This window comes from Alligator mississippiensis, chromosome 10 (genome assembly GCF_030867095.1).
Source record: "Alligator mississippiensis isolate rAllMis1 chromosome 10, rAllMis1, whole genome shotgun sequence".
Classification (NCBI taxonomy): domain Eukaryota; kingdom Metazoa; phylum Chordata; order Crocodylia; family Alligatoridae; genus Alligator; species Alligator mississippiensis.
Genome location: NC_081833.1, coordinates 31,293,545 through 31,311,412, shown reverse-complemented (window position 1 = coordinate 31,311,412; position 17,868 = coordinate 31,293,545). Strand labels below are relative to the sequence as shown.

Genomic DNA, 17,868 nt, shown 5'->3' with positions numbered 1-17,868 from the left:
TTTCCCCAACCAGCCTTCAGAATTGCTTCTTTAAGGAGCCATTGAGCACCTCTTCCTTGGGTTCTCCTTAGAATCTAACAGCCACCCCTTGAATTCTTACCCTTAAACCTGCAGAAAAGTCCATTGACCCACTGTGAGAGAATGACTGGGTCAGGGGATCGGTGGGAGCTCACATTGCTAAGCATTAATTTAAAATAAAAGACACCCAGTGTGAAAATCAAAGCAGGAAGATAGCATGCACTAGTTAGCAGAAGGTATGAAGGCACCCAAAAGAGACAAGAAACACACTTTTATTATGAAAACTTTCTGGAAAGATGTCAGACTCTGTCGTACCAAGTCACTCCATCCAATTCCACTGGATGGGACCCCTTAGTTGGGACGGTGTCTCTGAACAGTATCTTCAAGTTAGGCCACAAACAGGTTATTATTCATAGCTGTCCCCAAAAGAAACATCCTTAGATGGTCGATACCAGCTCGACCCACACTGACCAAAGCAGCATGCTTAAAGAGGATGACAGTGCCCAGGAAAGTCTACATCTCCAGAAAATAAAAAGCTAAAATGGCAAGGAAGCAACTCAAACTAAAACTTATTTGAGTTTATACATTGATCACCTTACTCCACCACTCTGGATCATACAGGCTCTGGAGACAGCTGGAGTCAGCTCTGCTCTGCAGCAGAAATGCAGGTGGAAGGCACATGGGACCAAGCTTTTTCTATGGCCCTGGGCACATGGATAGCAACATGGAAAGGCTGATATAGGTCTCATCTGCCGCTCTAATATGTGGAGCAGAAGCCTCGGCCTCTTGCTGCCATTCACCAAGGACACTTGAGAGATTGGACTAGAATACAGGAAGCAAGCTAATCCATTATTGCAGAATATAACATGGGTATTTCTAGTAAAACAAGCACTGCTTATACAAATCAATAATACTGCTATAAAAAGGGCATTGCCCTGCTCAGAGCCTCACATAGCTCTTCAGGTTCCCAGGTAGACAACACAAGCTGGCCAAGCCTCCCACACAAGGACAGCTCTATATGGTCCCTCTCTCTGCCAACGAGACATGCAACGTGAGTTGCCCAGAACCATGCAGAGAAGAGGATACATGGTATGGGGCAGATTTCAGCATTGGGACAAGCATCTCTGACAGACAAGGGAGTCCAAAGCCCTAGGACATGACAGAGAGAAGGTTTTGAAGTTTCTCCAGCACCTGCTCCCAGCTGCAGACTTGCTTCCTCCCATCCAACAGGTATTCAATGTGGTAGTAGGCCAGAGTCAGGGCCTGGGGCCCATGGATCTCCACTACTGCACCATTTGAGGGGGCATTATGGCTGCTTTGGGCTGCTCCAAGGTGGCTTCCCTACTCTTCTTTCTTGGGGGCTTTTTAATAGGTATTTTCTTGCTGGCCTGGTCACTCAGGGGTGCCTGCTCCTGGCTGCTGCCGGAATTTTGCTTCTCTGCCCTTTTCGTTTCACTGACCATGGTCTCTGACACAGGGCTGATCAGTTTTTGCAAGTTGGGGGAGGTGGGAAGCACTGGCTTGCTGGATTTCTGGTTGTTGGTAGCCACTGAACGCTTGGCTTTCTGTGGAGGGGTGGGCTTCTCCCTCTGGGACTGCAAGGGACTCATTCCATTTTGCCTAGTGCTGCTGTCACCCTTGTTGAGGCTCTGAGTTTTTTCTTTCAGTTGTGCAGCTAGTAAAGTGGCTGCCTCTGAAGACAAATGGGGATGAATGGTCTCGGAGCGTGGCTTACTGAGATTGGGACTCTTAGGGGCCTCCTTGCCTTCCCCTCCTTTCTTCTCTGGGTGGTAGCTACCAATCTTTTTGAGAGCATTCTGGACAGCTCCATTGATGTTCTCCATCTGCTCTGAACTAGTTTTGTTCCTTTGTTTGGGCTTGGATGGTAGCTGAGGCTCCCCACAGAGGGAGGCTTTGTTCTCTGGGAAATTCAACTCTTTCAGATGTTTCTGTGCTTTCTCTTTGCTCCTCATGCTGCATTTTTCATCAGCTTTGGCATGCAGGCTAGCTGAAGTCTCACTTGGGCTTCTCTTTCTCTTGGCCAAGCCCTGGGTGGGCTCAGAGCAATCAGGCTGCATGAGTGCCCTCTCTGGGGATCTACTGGGAGCAGGCAATGAATTGGACTGGTTGGCATTGTACCTTCCATGAATCCAGGACACTTTCGGTTTTGTGGATGGATCTGGGGGAGGGGGTTTGATTCTTTCAGGAGAAGGAGGTTTGCCACTAATGACAGGGCTTTTGGTATCCATTGTATTTTCATCTTCATCCTTGGACTGCTTAGAGAGGCGGGCAATTTTTGCATAGAGAGCCCCACTGGCAGAGCCAGACCCACAGGATGACCTCTCGCTGTCAGATGATTTGAGCAGGGGTGTTTCACTGCTGTCAGCTTGGAAAGCCTTTACAGAGCCTGTCTCTTTCAGGAAGGTGTACTCGCCAGCCTCCTCTGTGATGATTGGGGGTGTCAGCTTCTCCAGCAGGCTGCAGGAGGTGCCCTTCTCCTTGCTTTCACTCACACCCTCTGTAAAAGGAAAGCATACACTTACTGCTGCACTGTGGCATGTAGAGATGGAGTGGGGAATGAAGGCCACAGGAAGAGCTGGGACAGATTAGAGCAGTATTATAATCAGCCTGCCAATAGGATTAGGGGGAAAAACTCTGACTGGTTTTAGGAGGGTGCTTGATAATTCTATAAGCAATATAACTGGGTGCCTGTGATCTCGTCCAGTCTTGTGTCCTATGTTATGCTACAGGGGTATAGGTTATAGCTGTGTTGGTCTAAATACATATGCAAGAAAGCTAGTCAGTGAAGATGTAAATTGAGGAGTCATTGGGTGAGAGACAGGTTGGGTGGGGGGAGGGGGGAAGGAGGGGAATGAATGTACCTGGTAAATAGCAGAGAGGTACCTGGGAAGTCAGATGTCAGGCAGGTTATAATGTGCCATAAATCCAACATCACTTGTGTGCCATAAATCCAACATCATAAATCCATCACCCACTGACTCCTCAATTTACATCTTTACTGACTGGCTTTCTTGCATGCATACCAGCCTCTGGCCTCTTTACTATTCCTTCCATCCAGGAAGAGCACAGACCAACTGCAGATGCTTCCTCAGCCTGACGAAGGGTATTTATATCCAAACGCTTGCAAAGAAGATGTTTTCCAACTATTTGACTTGGTCTAATAAAAGATATCAGATTTACCCAAAGAACCTTGTCTGCTTGTGTTATGCTATACATTTTCCACCTCAACACCCTGCTCTTCACTGATACTCTCCTTATACTGTGCCTAATAAACACCACGCTTGAATTTTGTCTAGTTTGCATATCAAGCTGCCTTTCTTGGAGGATTTTACAGAGAACTGAAGCAACTAACAATTTTCTTGAAAACCCTCAATACAAATATAGTAAAGCTGTTGGACTCAGAGCCTGTGAAGTCAGAGACTGTTATGGCCTCTTACAGACAGACATGGAGAAATGTTCCTGGATAAGGATCTGTACAGACATCATCAAGTCTTAACATAAAAATCTGTTTCCTGGATATGCTAAGTTTAACTTTTATTTTAGATCATCTTTAATCATCTAGGACTGTTTTGCTGTGTTTTCTTTTTGCTTTGATTCCTGAAGAAGAAATAATTTTCTCCTTTGCTGGAAGACTCCAGACAAATGGTTATTCTTTATGTGAGCAAAGAGCTCACCTTTGATGCCAGCTTGGGCAGTGTTCTGTTTAGAAATCAGTTCAATAAGGGTAGGGAGGCCCATGAGAGAACAAATTGTGCGGTCTCCTGCTATGAGCACCCATCTATGGGGCACCCGAGTCAATGCGTGAGCTGGCACTAATATCAGAACACAAGTGTCATGGAGGGAGCAGAACTGACATTATGGTTCACTTCCCCCATATAGAGACAGGCACCTGTTACCCTCTAGCATCATGAGGACTACAGTGCCAGGTAAAATAGACTGCTTATCAGAGACTTTGGGAACTTTCCTGTCAAGCGGTTCCAGTGACCCCTGGGAAAGTGGTTTGGCCTGACCAGCACTCCCTTAGCTTACTCACCCTCATGGGGTACACAGTATACTGGCCCCTCATCTGTGGTATCAAAGGAAGAGAAGGAGCCACGGGAGGACCAGGAGGGGGATGGTTGCTCAACCACAGAAGGTGGTTCAATGAAGCTGCAGTTCATGGTATTCTCCAAGTCATGGTGAGCCACTGGAAAGAGAGAGAGCAGAGAGTTGATGGTAGTGCTCCTGTATTACTTCTCAGGCTATCCCCAGGTTCTTCCATGCACAAAATATGGTGCAGAAAGTGACCTTTACCCCTTGAGAGGTAGACCTATTTACAGAGAGCACATTATTCATCCCAAGCGCATGACTTTGCACTTGTTCGTGTTGAATCTCATCTAATTGATTGTGGACCATTTCTCCAGCCTATCCAGGTCATTCTGAATCCTAACCCTACCCTCTCGAATGCCCACAATTCCACCCAACTTGGTGTCATCTGCAAATTTGCTAAGTATGTACTCAATCTTATCATCCAAATCATTAATGAAGATGCTAAACAATACCCAAGCTAGGACAGACCCCTGGGGAACCCTACTTAATACCTCCTCCCAACTAGATATTGAGTCATTGAGGACTACTTCTTGACTACAGTGATCTGACTGGCCAATTTCCAAAGGCCTTCTGCCTGGCTCACAGGACTGTTGCTTATTTTCATTTTTTAAGTGCTGGAGCTTATAAAGGGACAGCAGGCAGAGCTGGGTAAATGAACAAGAATTCCTTGAGCAGGATCTCTAACTATTAACAATGATTTCCTAGGCTCTCTCACAACCAATCTGTCCCAGGTTTCAATGGGACAGACTAGCAGAATACATCTCCATCCCTTCACATGTAGGAGCACCAGTCCTGGGCCTCTCCACTCTAGTGTTCAGCAGAACATCTTGCTGCTCGATGTGCCCGTCAGTGGGTGTGTCTACACATACATTAATGCACTTTTGTTACTGTGCATTGTTTAGTACCTCTAACATGAGATACTACATAAACGTGCATTAAACTGCCCTAATACACAGTAGCAAAAGCACACACCTTTTTAGTGACACTTAATGTGCAGTATGCTATTTCTACTGCACATTAGTACTGTTTTTGACACGACACTTTAATGAGCAGTAGAATAGGCTACTGCACATTAAAAGTGCACATGGAAATATGCACAATAAGGTTGGGATAGTGGATGAAGGCTTAAAGGAAAGGACCACTCCACCAGCACTCCTATAGCTTACTATTCCATAACACTACATACAAAAAAGCTCACTTTTCCCTAGAACCATGTTCACCCTAACTCTTTTCACCTCAGTCCTGTGTATACTTCATTTTCTTTTTGCCATTCTGTAGCTTTTAAAGCCTTTTCTAAGTTTATAACACCACAGGAAAAAACAAAACAAAAAATAACCAACTAATGTCCTGTCTCTCTCTCTCTCTCTCTCTCTCTCTCTCACACACACACACACACACACACACACACACACACCGTTCATTCTGTTGCATTCTCTGGCAAAACAAGGAAAATGTATAGGAAAGGAAAAAAAAATTTAAAATCAAAATGTAAACATTCTCAGTTTAATCTAAAAAGCCAGAACATTAAAGAAGTTTTGTTTTCTTTCTTCCAAAAACTTTATTTATTAATGAATCCAACCCATAAAATAACACATTTAACATTCAAAAGCATATCCAATCCTCAATATATACACAAAGACAGACACTAATCTTCTATCAGTAGTACTACCAGAATCCAAATCAATTTTCACACAAGTCTTGTGTTCTTTTCCTCTTTTTCTCCACTCTCCAACAGTTCTTTTGCATTTTCACCAATGCCAATCCCTGTGTTTCTTCAACTGTATATAATAATCACCCCTCGTTTTCCCTATAATTCTGACTAACATCAATTTTATTAACTTCTCTCTGCTTTTAATTTTTAAATTTATTCTGAATTTATTTTTCAGTGTTCACTCATAGAACTTGCATTTCAATATTCAAAAAAGTTTCTCAAATTTTCTGGTTTAGAGGCCCGATGATTTTTTTTTAAACAAACTGCAAAAAATTCTATCAGATTTACAACTAAGGATATTTTTTGCTTTCTTTCCTGTTGAACACTGACTTGATAGAACAACTTTTCCATGACTGAAGTCCCAAGTTTTTGGTAACCACTCAGTGATTCTAGGGGTGTCACTTATCTTCTAGACTTTTGGTGGTATTCCTCAGGAAGCAGGCACAAAAGCTGCAGGAGGAGGCAGCAATGCTCCAAAGCATCCTCTGTCATGAGAATTTCATTGATTCAATGATGGAGACCTCCAGGACAGTGGAGGAAGGACTGCCAGAGGTGACACTAGAGAAGGAAGAGGACATGAACTCCCATGAAGGTGGAAGTTGGAAGCTTGTGACTTCTTCATCCTCACTTGCAGTGGTTTGCCTGGAGAACAGATATGGAGCCCTAGCAACAGAAGAGAAGGAGCATGTTCAGTCAGGTGAAGAAGCCAAGCCAGGCCTCTCCAAGTGAGGGAGGATAGGGGACATTGCCATCAAGAGGAAGTAACAGGCAATGGTGGTTGGAGACTCCCTTCTGTGGGGGATGGAGGCATCCATTTGTTGGCCTGATCATTTGTATGGGGAAGTCTCCTAGTTGCCTGGAGCCTGGAACTGAGAAGTCATGGAGGGATTACTGAGATTCATCAGGCCCTCTGACTCAACCCTCATGTTGCTCTACTGTGTGGGCATCATTGAGATTGCCAGAAAGGACCTTGAGCAGTTCAAAAGTGAGTAAACGGCTCTGGGTGCAAGGGTGAAGGGGACAGGGTGCTCAGGTAGTGTTCTCCTTGATCCTTTCCATCAAGGGGAAGGGTCCAGACAGGAATTGATGCATCCTACAGATTAATGCATAGCTGTGCAGATGGTGTCACCAGCAGGGCTTTGGGTTCTTTGAGCACAGGATGTTGTTCCAAGGACTGCTGGGAAGAGACAGGATCCACCTGACAAAGAGAGGAAAGAGCGTCTTTGCAGATAGGCTCAGTAACTTAGTCAGTCAGGCTTTAAACTCAATTTGCTGGGGGATGGAGATCAAAGCTCTGGGGTAAGTGGTGAAGCAGGTGACCTGGAGGAAGCTCAAGCATGAGATGGCAACAGGGGAGGTCTTCTCATTCTTCCAGAGAAAGTAGGGTAATCAGCTAGTTATGTCAGATGTCTGTACACAAATGCACAGAACCTGGGAAACAAGCAGGAAGAACTGGAAGTTGTTGCACATTTGAGGACCTATGATGTGAATGGAATAACAGAGACTTGGTAGGATAGTTTGCATGACTGGACTTCTGTCATGGGTAGGTGTAAACTTTTAAGGCAGGTCAGGCATGGGAAAGGGGAAGGAGGAATTACTTATATGTAAAAGAGCTAGATGATTGCTTTGAGCTCCAGTATGAAATTAGAGATAGGGCTGTTGAAAGTCTCTGGGGTAGGGTCAGAAAGGAGAGCAACAAGACTGATGTCTTCATGGGTGTGTGATGTAGACCACTGGAACAGGAGGATGTGGTGAATGAGGCTTTCTTCAAATAGCTTGTGGAAATTTTCCCATCACAGGCCCTGCTTTTCCTGGGGGACTTCAATCACCCTGACATCTGCTGGGAGGGCAATGCAGCAGTGCACAGGCAGTACACAAAGTTTTTGGAGAGTGTTGGGAACAGCTTCCTGGTGCAAATGTTGGAAAGGCCAACTAGAACCTGTGCTCTTTTTGACCTGCTGCTCACACACAGGGAAGAATTAGTGGGGATCATATAAGTGGATGGCAACTTGGGCAGAAGGGACTATGATATGATTGAGCTCAGGATCCTGAGGAAAGGATGGAAGGAAAGCAGCAGAGTATGGACACTGAACTTCAGAAAAGCAGACTTGGATTCACTCAGGGAACTGATAGCCAGGATTCTCCGAGAGGCCAGTCTGAGGGGGAAAGGAGTTCAGGAGAGCTGGCTGTATTGAAAGAAACCTTATTGAGGGTGCAATAAGAAACATACAAAAGCTGGACATGTACAAGTCCATGGGGACAGACATGATGCACCTGAGGGTGCTGAGGGAGTTGGCTAATGTGATTGCAGAGCTGCTGGCCATTATCCTTGAAAACTCATGGAAATCAGGAGCAGTCCTGGACAATTGGAAAAGGGCAACTATAGTTCCCATCTAGAAGAAAGGGAAGGAGGAGGACCTTGGGAACTACAGATGGGTCAACCTCACCTGAATCCCTACAAAAATCATGGAACAAGTCCTCAAGGAATCCATTTCTAAGCCCTGGGAGGAAAAGAAGGTGATTAGGAACAGCCAGCATGGATTCACCAAGAGCAAGTCATGCCCAACCAAGCTGGCTGCCTTCTATGATGAGATGACTGATTCTGTGGATGCAGGGAGAGCAGTGGACATGGTATACCTTGACTTTAGTAAGGCCTTGATACAGTTTCCCACAATATTTTTGCAAGTAAGCTAAGGAAACATCGGGTTTCAAGAGCAGTAATCAATGGGTAGGTATCTAAGTGACAGCCAGTATCAAGTGCAGTGCCTCAGGGGTCGGTCCTGGGGCTGGTTTTGTTCAATATCTTCATCAATGACCTGGAAGATGGGATGGAGTATACCCTCAGCAAGTTTGCAGATGACACCAAGGTGGGGGGAGAGGTAGATATGCTGGAGGTTACAGTTAGGATTCAGAGAGGCCTAGACATTGGAGGATTGGATGAAAAGAAATCTCATAAAATTCAATAAGGACAAGTGCAAAGTCCTGCACTTAGGATGGAACAATCCCATGCACTAGGGTAAGCTGAGGACTTGGCTAAGCAGGAGCCTGCAAAAAAGGAGCTGGAGGTTACAGTGGACAATAAGCTGAATATGAGCCAACCACATGCCCTTGTTGTCATCAAGGCTAACAGGACACTGGGCTCTATTAATAGGAGCATTGCTAGCAGATCAAGGGAAGTGTTTCTCTTTTCTATTTGGCACTGGTGAGGCCACATCTGGAGTACCGGGTCCAGGTTTGGGCCCCTCACTGTAGAAATGTGGACAAATTGGAGACAGTCCAACAGAGGGCAACAAAATTGGTTAGAGGGCTGAGGAACAGAACTTCTGTGGAGAGGCTGACAGAACTGGTCTTATTTAATCTGGAGAAGAGAAGACTGACAGGGGATTTAATAGCAGCCTTCAGCTACCCAAAGGGTGGGTCCAAAGAGTATGGTGCTAGACTGTTCTCAGTGGTGGCAAATATAGGAGGAGCCATGATCTCAAATTTCAGCACGGGATGTTTAGGTTAGAAATTAAGAACAACTTTATCAGTAGGAGGACAGTAAAATACTGGAACAGGTTACCCAGAGAGGTTATAGAATCTCCATCCTTGGAAAATTCTAAGATTTGGGTAGACAATATTTTAGCTGGGTTGATATAGTTGGAGATGTTCCTGCTTTGAGCAGGTGGTTGAACTAGATGTCCTCCTGAGGTCCCTTCAAACCTTAATTTTCTATGATTCTATGAATCAAATTTCTTGCAGCCATTTGAAAATGAGTGATCAATTCCCTATGACACTTGCATGTTGTAGAGGTCTCAGGAAGGTTGAATAAGAACATTAAGGCTGGGTCCAGACGTGCAGGCATGTGTGGCTTGTGGCACAGCAAACAATTTTGCAGCACCACAAACCACATGAGTTGCACCTTAATCAGTGTGTGGCACTGCTAATTTACAGCACTGGGGCAAAATTTATCACCGGGGTTTCCTCGTAACAAAAGAAAAAAGAACCTGGGAAAAAAAGTTGTGCAAACCATGCCCAAGTGGTGGGCACCAGGACAAATGCAGAGATTTGTCTGCTGTCCCATCTCCATGCAATGTGGAGACCCTGTGCTGAGGCACCCTGCACCTCAGCCAGCTACATGTCTGGCAGGGGTGCAGGGTGCCTGCAGATGGGGAAGCGGGCAGCCCTGGGTTGGCTGTTCCCTGTCTCTGCATGCCTCAGCATGGGAGCTCCACTGTTGAGCTGCTGGTTGGGGTGCGGTGTGCCTCAAGATGGTGAAGCAGGCAACCCTGGGCTGCCTGCTCCCCTGTTTCAAGGCACACTGAGCCCCAGTCAGCTGCTTTGTGGCTGGCTGGGGCACATTGTGCCTCAGCATGGGGGTTCCACGTGCCTCAATGCAGGGGTTCCACAGTGGAGGCCCCATGCAGAAGCAAGTGGAGACAGGGGAGCAGCCAACCCAAGGCTGCTTGCTCCCTCCTGTCGAGGTACACTGAGCCCCAGCCAGCCAGGGAGTGGTTGGCTGGGGCACAGGGGCTCCACATGTTGCTCCCTAGCTAGCCAGGGTACAGGGTGCCTTAGTGGAGGGGATGGCTAGCCCCTGATGAGGCACCCTGTGCCCTAGCCACCTCTGCCCCGCAGCACATGGAGCAGCAGGACGTGTCCCACTGTGAAGCACACCAGCAAGGGCATGCACTGTGGCACAAAGTAGCAGCACAAATTTGTGCCTTTACTATTTGTGCTGCTGCAAAGGCATACCCTGCTCATGTGAACATGGCCCAAGGGGTTATCTGATAATTAGCATCCTGTTATTTCCCTCACCATGTCTCCAACCTTTTCCCAGAAGAATTTATTTCTGGGATATTCCATTAGGCCTGTGCAAAGTGGCTAGTATTCGCTTCTGATTCAGATTTGGCGGATTTGGGAACAGTGATTCCATTTGATTTGAATCACTGTCCTGAATTGATTTGTCTGAATCTGATTAGGAGATTTGGCCACTGCCAAATTGGCTGAATCTACAAATTGGACAGGCCCCATCCCCCACCCACTCTCCCAGCCCCATCAATGGCTGCCCCACCCGGCTCCAGCTCCCTGTTCTTAAAAAAAAACAAAAACAAAACCAAAAGAAATAAAGTCCTGGGCTCACCCGCTCTTGCCAGGCCGGGGGGTAGAGGGGCTGGGGGGGGGGGTCGGGGGCAATCCCTGCTGCACCCTGCTGCCCCACACTGTGTGGGGGGATCTGCCATGAGCCCCTGGACCCCTGTCCACTCTCCCAGCACCCCCCCCTCCATGGCTGCCCAACCTGACCCCAGTTCCCAGTTCTTTGAAGAAAACAAAACAACAACAACAAAAAAGTCCCAGACTCACCAGCTCCTGCCAGGCAGGGGGCGGTCTCCTCCCCACTACTACCCTGCGCTGCATGGGGCGCTCTGTCACAAGCCCCCAAAAGTCCTGAGGCTGCTGAGGCAGCCAGGGAGACCGGGGCTTTTTTTTTAATTTTTAGAGAGCCAGGAGCTGGGGCCAGGCGGGGCAGCCATGGGACAGGGAGGGCTGGGAGAGTGGGCAGGGGTCAGGAGGGCACTCAGGGGGGCTGAGGAAACAGGGAGGGGATGGGGCCTGGCAGGGGTCCCCCCCCATGGTCCACTCCCCCTTTCTCCAGCCCCCCTCCCCCATCTCCTACTTACCAGCATGGAGTCTGGGTCCAGCTCCCTGTGGCAGCAAGCAGGTACTGCCCGAATCCCCAAAGCTCTCTGAATCTTTTCCAAATCACTTTGGAGAGGCTTGAATCAATTCAGACCTTTTTATTGGTCTCCTGATTCGATTCAGATTTGGAGGTTTAGTCGCCAAATTGGGCCGAAGCTCCTTTGAATCAAATCAGCACTTGGAGCTTCGCACAGCCCTAATGTCCATCACATGGTAGAATCCTCCTAACTGACCATACTCCCTCCATTATTTGCTTGTTCATAGATCATAATTTAATTTTCAGTGGGGTGAGATATCATCAATAAGTTTCTTTCATTAATGTACAGATGGATGTAAGAGGACCATTGTTCCAGATTGTGTCACAACCTTCAGTACTGATTTCTGATTCAATGTGGTTAGCCCACCTTATTATAAATAGTGGTTCTATATGGTTATTTAAAATCACCTTATATAAAACAGGCAATAGGCCTGTATGTTTCATAGATATGACCAAAATTTTTCAGATTATGTCTTATTTCTACTGAAGTTTTCCTTTCTTTGAATGTGTGTTGAAAAATTTCTTGATTGTAGGTGTTGAAAAAATGGAATTTTAATGTCACCTACTGTATTCTGTATTTCCTCAAAAGATCTAAATATATTTCCTTTGAATAATTTTCTAAAATGTATAATACCAGTATGTTCCCAGATTTTAAACCTTCCTTACTCATTATTAGGATTAAATTAAATATTATTATGTATAGATGCTAAAGGATATGGGTATAAGCTTAATTTTTGTTATATATGTTATCCAAAGTTTTCGTTGTTCTCCTAAAGGGAGATGCAACAGAGCTTTGCCTGGCAGAGCACCCTGATGTAACAGGATGTCTTGGCCCAGAAGACAGACTGTTGATTCCAATCAAAATTATAAATATGGTACATGCCACAATTTTAGTTAAAAGCCTATTGATAACATTGAGTAAATTATTTAGCCTTATATAGTGTTCATATTGCCATATTTTAATAGTTGACTTATGTTAAAGTCTCAACAGAACTTCTAAGAAGCCTTGAGGAAGCCCAAAAGAACTTAAACTTGTAAATCTTATTATTGTGAAACTTAAGTATATTAGATAGGGTAGAAAGCTAATTATGAGCAGAGGGCTCCATCAATTCGAGGAAGATCCAATTAATAATAATACCAAAGATAAAGAAGCTCTTTTGTTATATTTCTCAAAGTGTTAAATCATGTGTAACCAACATCTGGGTCAACTGCTCAGACTCCCCCTGCACCTATCTCCTTGACAGCTGGCAGGCTTCAGGGCTGCAGCAGGGCATAGCAGGCCTCCAGTTTTCACCCCCCCTGTGCCCCAAGACAGACACAGTCTCACAAGCAACCATGTCACAAGTTTTTCCTGTCAGCAGCCAGAGGTGCAGGCCCCCAGAACCCCTGCCTCTACCTCCTCTACAGCTGGCAGGCTTCGTGGCCTCAGCAGGGGCTAGCATGTCTGCAGCTTTCACCCTGCTGTGCCTTAACACAGTGTCACCCATGTCATGAGTTTTGCTTGTCCACAGCTTTAGGTGCAGTTTCCCCCCAAATCCCTGCACCTATCTCCTTGAAACGTGGCAGGCTTTGTTGCCTCAGCAGAGGCTAGCATCCCTGCAGTGGCTTAACACATACATGTGACATGAGATTTTTAGTTTCAAGATTTTGAGGTGCAGTTTCCCTGAAACCCCTGCACCTATCTCCTTGAAACTTGGCTGGCTTCATGCCCTCTGAAGGGGTTACCATTCCTGCATGTTGCATCCAAATCAGGCCAGAAAGGACAAAGTTATAGGCTGTTTCATGCTTCCCCATTATAGCCTATAGGCAAAACGTCAAAACAACAAAACTGTTTTGACGAAACAAAACGGAACAGCAGTTTTGAATTGAAATGAAATTCGAAACTAAATGCTGTTCCATCAAAACATCAAAATGTAAGTTGAAATGGAATGGTGCCATTACACCCAGTACACCCATTACACCCAGTACATATCCTTCAGCCCCTCATCTCTCTTTGGCATACCATCAATCTTAGCAAACCACATTTATGCCAAATCCCCCTTACAGAAGGAATATCACGTCATCATCCGTATGATATCCATGTTTCCTTTCACTCTGTTATCTGTCACTTCTTTCCATACATTTGCCATCTGTCTTTCTGCCAGATCCACAACTATTGGTATCTTGTCTTTCTTTCTTATCATATTAGTCACCTTCTTCCAGTCTTTCAAGCACTCCCTCAAGTTTATTTATCCTTATGAAGCTCTCCATCTTCATATAGTGGGATGATACCTGCCATGCCCATGGATTTTCCCAATCTCCCCTGTACATGCCCCATCTTAACATTTTTTCTGCCAGGTAGCGGCAGACATATGCAGTCTTCCCCACCCGCTCTGTTGCCTCTTTATAGATCATGCTTATAAAGTAAATATACACAAAACCCCCCATGTCTGGCATTCCCCAGGCTCCTAATACCCCAGTTTTGTATAGCTCCATTCTGGCTACCCTTTCTCATTTACTCCCCCACCCTACACACCCAAAAATATGCATATCAACCTCTGTACCCTCCTTATTTGTTGCCATGATATTGGAGACACCACTCCAGTGTAAAACATGATCACATGCTTGATCACAAACATGATTCACCCTTGAAAGATAATGTTCTACTATTCCATGATCCCAAGATTTTTCTCACTCTTATCTCTAACTGCTTCTGTGCCTTTGATCCTTTCCCTTCATCATCCATTGAAATTTCCAAGATCTTGATTATACTCTCTAACACCCACAACCAAAATTTCTGTAAATTCTCCCAATTCCCTACACCCATCAACTTATTTTTTATCTTATTTAATTTCACCCCTGTCACTTGACCATAGTCCTTAGTGTACTTCAATACCCTCTCAATTGATGTGTTGTCCTGAGCCATAATGTTCACCTCGTCCATGCATAATGTACATGTAACTGCTCCTCCTCCTGGTATCTTCACAACACTTATCAGTTTATCATCACAAACTCTCTGCACCAATGGCTCTGTTGTGCAAACAAAAAAAAGATATGGGGACATTGGGCATCCCTGTCTTACTCCTGGTTGTATGGGGAATGCCTTGCTCAAGTAATTATTTACCTGTACTCAACTTCTTGCTTTACTGTGGGTGCGTCTGCACATGCATTTACTCCAGCCTAGATTTACTAAGTAGTAAGCTACTGCACAGTGGGTGTGCCTACACTTCTGTGCCTACAGAGACATAGCAATGCATTACATCACCATATGGTGCACTACGATGACATAGCAATCACGTGTGTGTACATGTGATCACCACCTGTGTCACCATAGCGGTATGCTCCCCAGGTATAGTCTGCCACTATGGCAACATAGAGGCAAAATCTACCCATGTGCTATGCAGATGGTGCAGTAACCAGCCAAAAGGAAGTACTAAAGCATGGTGCCATAGCAGAATTGCCATACAGTGATGTGTAAAAGTGCCCAGTAAGGTTTTTTGGGTAGGTGTGTACACATGCAGGGATTAGGGAGCAGTTTTGCTCCCCGTTTCCTGCAGCCCTGCAATGTGCCCCTGTGGCCACCCGGGAGAGCTCCAGACTCATCCTGGGTGCTAGCCCAGAGACTGTCAGGGAGCACCTGGCCAGGAGACAGCTGTATCCTGGCCCCAGGGGGCTACCTGCTGCTGGGGTGGGGACAATGTTTCCCTGCCCTGGCAGCATGGAGCTCCTGGCCCCGTCTCCCAATCAGAGGCACGGGGCCTGGAAAGAGCTGCAGGGGAGGGGCAGGTCCCAGCTCCCTGCCCCAATCTGCTAGTGGGGCAGCTAGCTCACTTCTAGTTGCCCCACTGGCAGATTGGGGCAGGGGACTGGGACCTGCCTCACCCATGCAGTTCTTTCTAAGCCCTGTGCCTCAATCACCTGATTGGAGCCTGGGGCTGGGACCTGCCCCTGACTGTGAAAGTTCCCAGGCAGCCCCAGGCTGCATGGGGAAGTCTGCATGTACATCCCAGAGCTGGTTGGGGACTGCCTGAAAGAGGATAGTCCCCAACCACCTCCAGGCTGGATATGCCATCCTGTGCAGCCTGGGACTGGTTGGGAACTGTCCCAGTCAGGGGCAGGTCCCAGCCAGCTCCAGGCTGGGTGGGGAACTAGCTCCATTCAGGGAGACCCCAGCCCCTGCTCTGCAATCATAGTTGTGATCACAGAGTGAGGGGAGAAAAGCTTGTTCCCTCAGTGCTCATGGAGCTGGGTGGGGAACAAGTTCCCTAGCCTGTCCTCCTTCCCTCCCCACCAGCTCGGTGCTCCCAGAGCTGGGCAGGGAACAAGTTCTGCAGCCCCCACCTGCAGGGAGGTCCCTGCACCAGCTCTGCAAGCACAGAGAACAAAGCCTTCAAGCACAGAGAACAAGGCTCAGGCTGGAAGACTCTTACGTCCCAGCAGCAGCTCCATGAACATAGAGCTGTTGCTGGGAGATGCTTCTCTCCCAGCCAGAGCCCCATGGTTGTGGGACTCAGGCTGGAATATATGCATCTCCCAGCAGTAGCCCCACAGTGATGGAACTGCTGCTGGGAGTTAAGGGTCTCCCAGCCCCACACTCCCCAGTCACAATGGTAGAGTGGGGGCTGGGAGATAAGGATTTCCCAGCCCACATTCCAAAAATCGTGATTTGGGCACAGGGGATTTGAGGCCCCTATCTCCTGTCCCATTGTGGGTGGCTGGCCAGGTGCAGACTTGGCTCCTGGCCAGGCATCTACATGAGCTCTATGGCACCATTACTAATGCCAAGTAAATTTGTTTACTTGCATTTGCATGTAGCAAATTTACTTGAGATTAGGGAGATTTACTGTTGAGTAAGCATGTGCACGTGGAGGCCCACATGCTTACTTCACAGTAAACTATGCTAATTTGCAGGTAAGCCCCTCGTGTAGATACGCCCTGAATAGCACTTTGACTCACCCAATCATATTCCCTGGCAACCCCATCTTCTGCAATACTTCAAACATGAAATGATGCTGAACCCTATCATAAGCTATCTCCAGGTCTAGATTCATTATTTCTGTATTGCTTTTCCTCTCCTTCACTTCCACTATGACATCTCTTATTAAACATAAGGTCAGGTTCAAGAACAGCAGAAGTTTGTTCTTCATAATTTCATATTAGGTAGGGTCGGAAGGGACCTGAGCAGATCATCAAGTCCAACCCCCTGCCATGGCAGAAAAGAGCACTGGGGACAAACAACCCCAGCAAGGTGTTCGTCTAGCCTCCTTTTAAAGACCCCCAGGGTAGGAGCCAGCACCACTTTGCTTGGAAGTTGGTTCCGGGTCCTAGCCGCCCTGACTGTGAAGTAGCGCCTCCTGATGTCTAGTCTGAATCTACCCTCTGCCAGCTTGGGACCATTATTTCCAGTCACTCCTGGTAGTGCTTGGGGGAACAGGGACTCCCCTAATGCCTGCTGGTCCCCTCTGACTAGTTTGTAACAGGCCACTAGATCCCCCTTCAGCCTTCTCTTGTGGAGGCTGAACACGTTCAGGTCCCTTAGCCTCTCCTCATAGGGCCTGCCCTGCTGCCCCCTGATCATGTGAGTGTCCCTCCTCTGGACCCTCTCCATGTTGTCCACATCCCTCCTGAAGTGCGGCGCCCAGAACTGGACGCAGTACTCCAACTGCGGCCTGACCAGTGCCGCATAGAGGGGGAGGATCACCTCCTTGGATCTGCTTGAGATGCATCTGTGGATGCATGACAAGGTGTGGTTGGCCTTCCTGACCGTGTCCCTACACTGTCGGCCCATGTTCATTTTGGCATCAATAATGACTCCAAGCTCCTTTTCTGCCTCTGCACTGACAAGAATGGAGTTCCCCAGCCTGTATGTATGCTGCTGGTTCTTCCTCCCCAGGTGCAGTACCTTGCACTTGTCAGAGTTGAAACCCATCCTGTTCTCATCTGCCCACCCCTGTAACCTGTCTAGGTCCAATTGCAGCCTATTCCTCCCTTCTAGCATGCCCACATCCCCCCATATCTTGGTGTCATCAGCAAATTTGAATAGGGTGCTTTTTACCCCCTCATCCAAGTCACTGATGAAGATGTTGAACAGTGCAGGCCTGAGGACTGAGTCCTGGGGGACCCCACTGCCCACATCCCTCCAGGTCGAAAATGACCCATCCACCACCGCTCTCTGGGTGCAGCCCTCCAGCCAGTTAGTGACCCATTTGACTGTGTAGGTGTCAACATCACAGTCCCCTAGTTTTTTAATGAGAATGGGGTGAGAGACAGTGTCGAAAGCCTTCCTGAAGTCCAGAAAGACTATGTCCACTGCTACCCCTGCGTGTAAGGATTT

The 17,868-nt window shown here is 47.0% G+C and overlaps 1 protein-coding gene across 1 annotated transcript in view; it reads right to left on the bottom strand.

The window, feature by feature from the left end:
• Positions 1–274: 274 nt before the first annotated feature.
• SCARF2 (scavenger receptor class F member 2) overlaps positions 275–17,868 on the bottom strand; it is a 177,395-nt gene continuing 159,801 nt past the window's right edge. Inside the window, exons 10-11 of the mRNA XM_014602041.3 lie at positions 4,073–4,225; positions 275–2,536 (exon numbers count right to left, since the gene is read on the bottom strand). Coding sequence (XP_014457527.3) covers positions 1,302–2,536; positions 4,073–4,225 — 1,388 coding nt within the window. The 3' untranslated portion in view covers positions 275–1,301. The remainder of the gene's footprint in view (positions 2,537–4,072; positions 4,226–17,868) is intronic.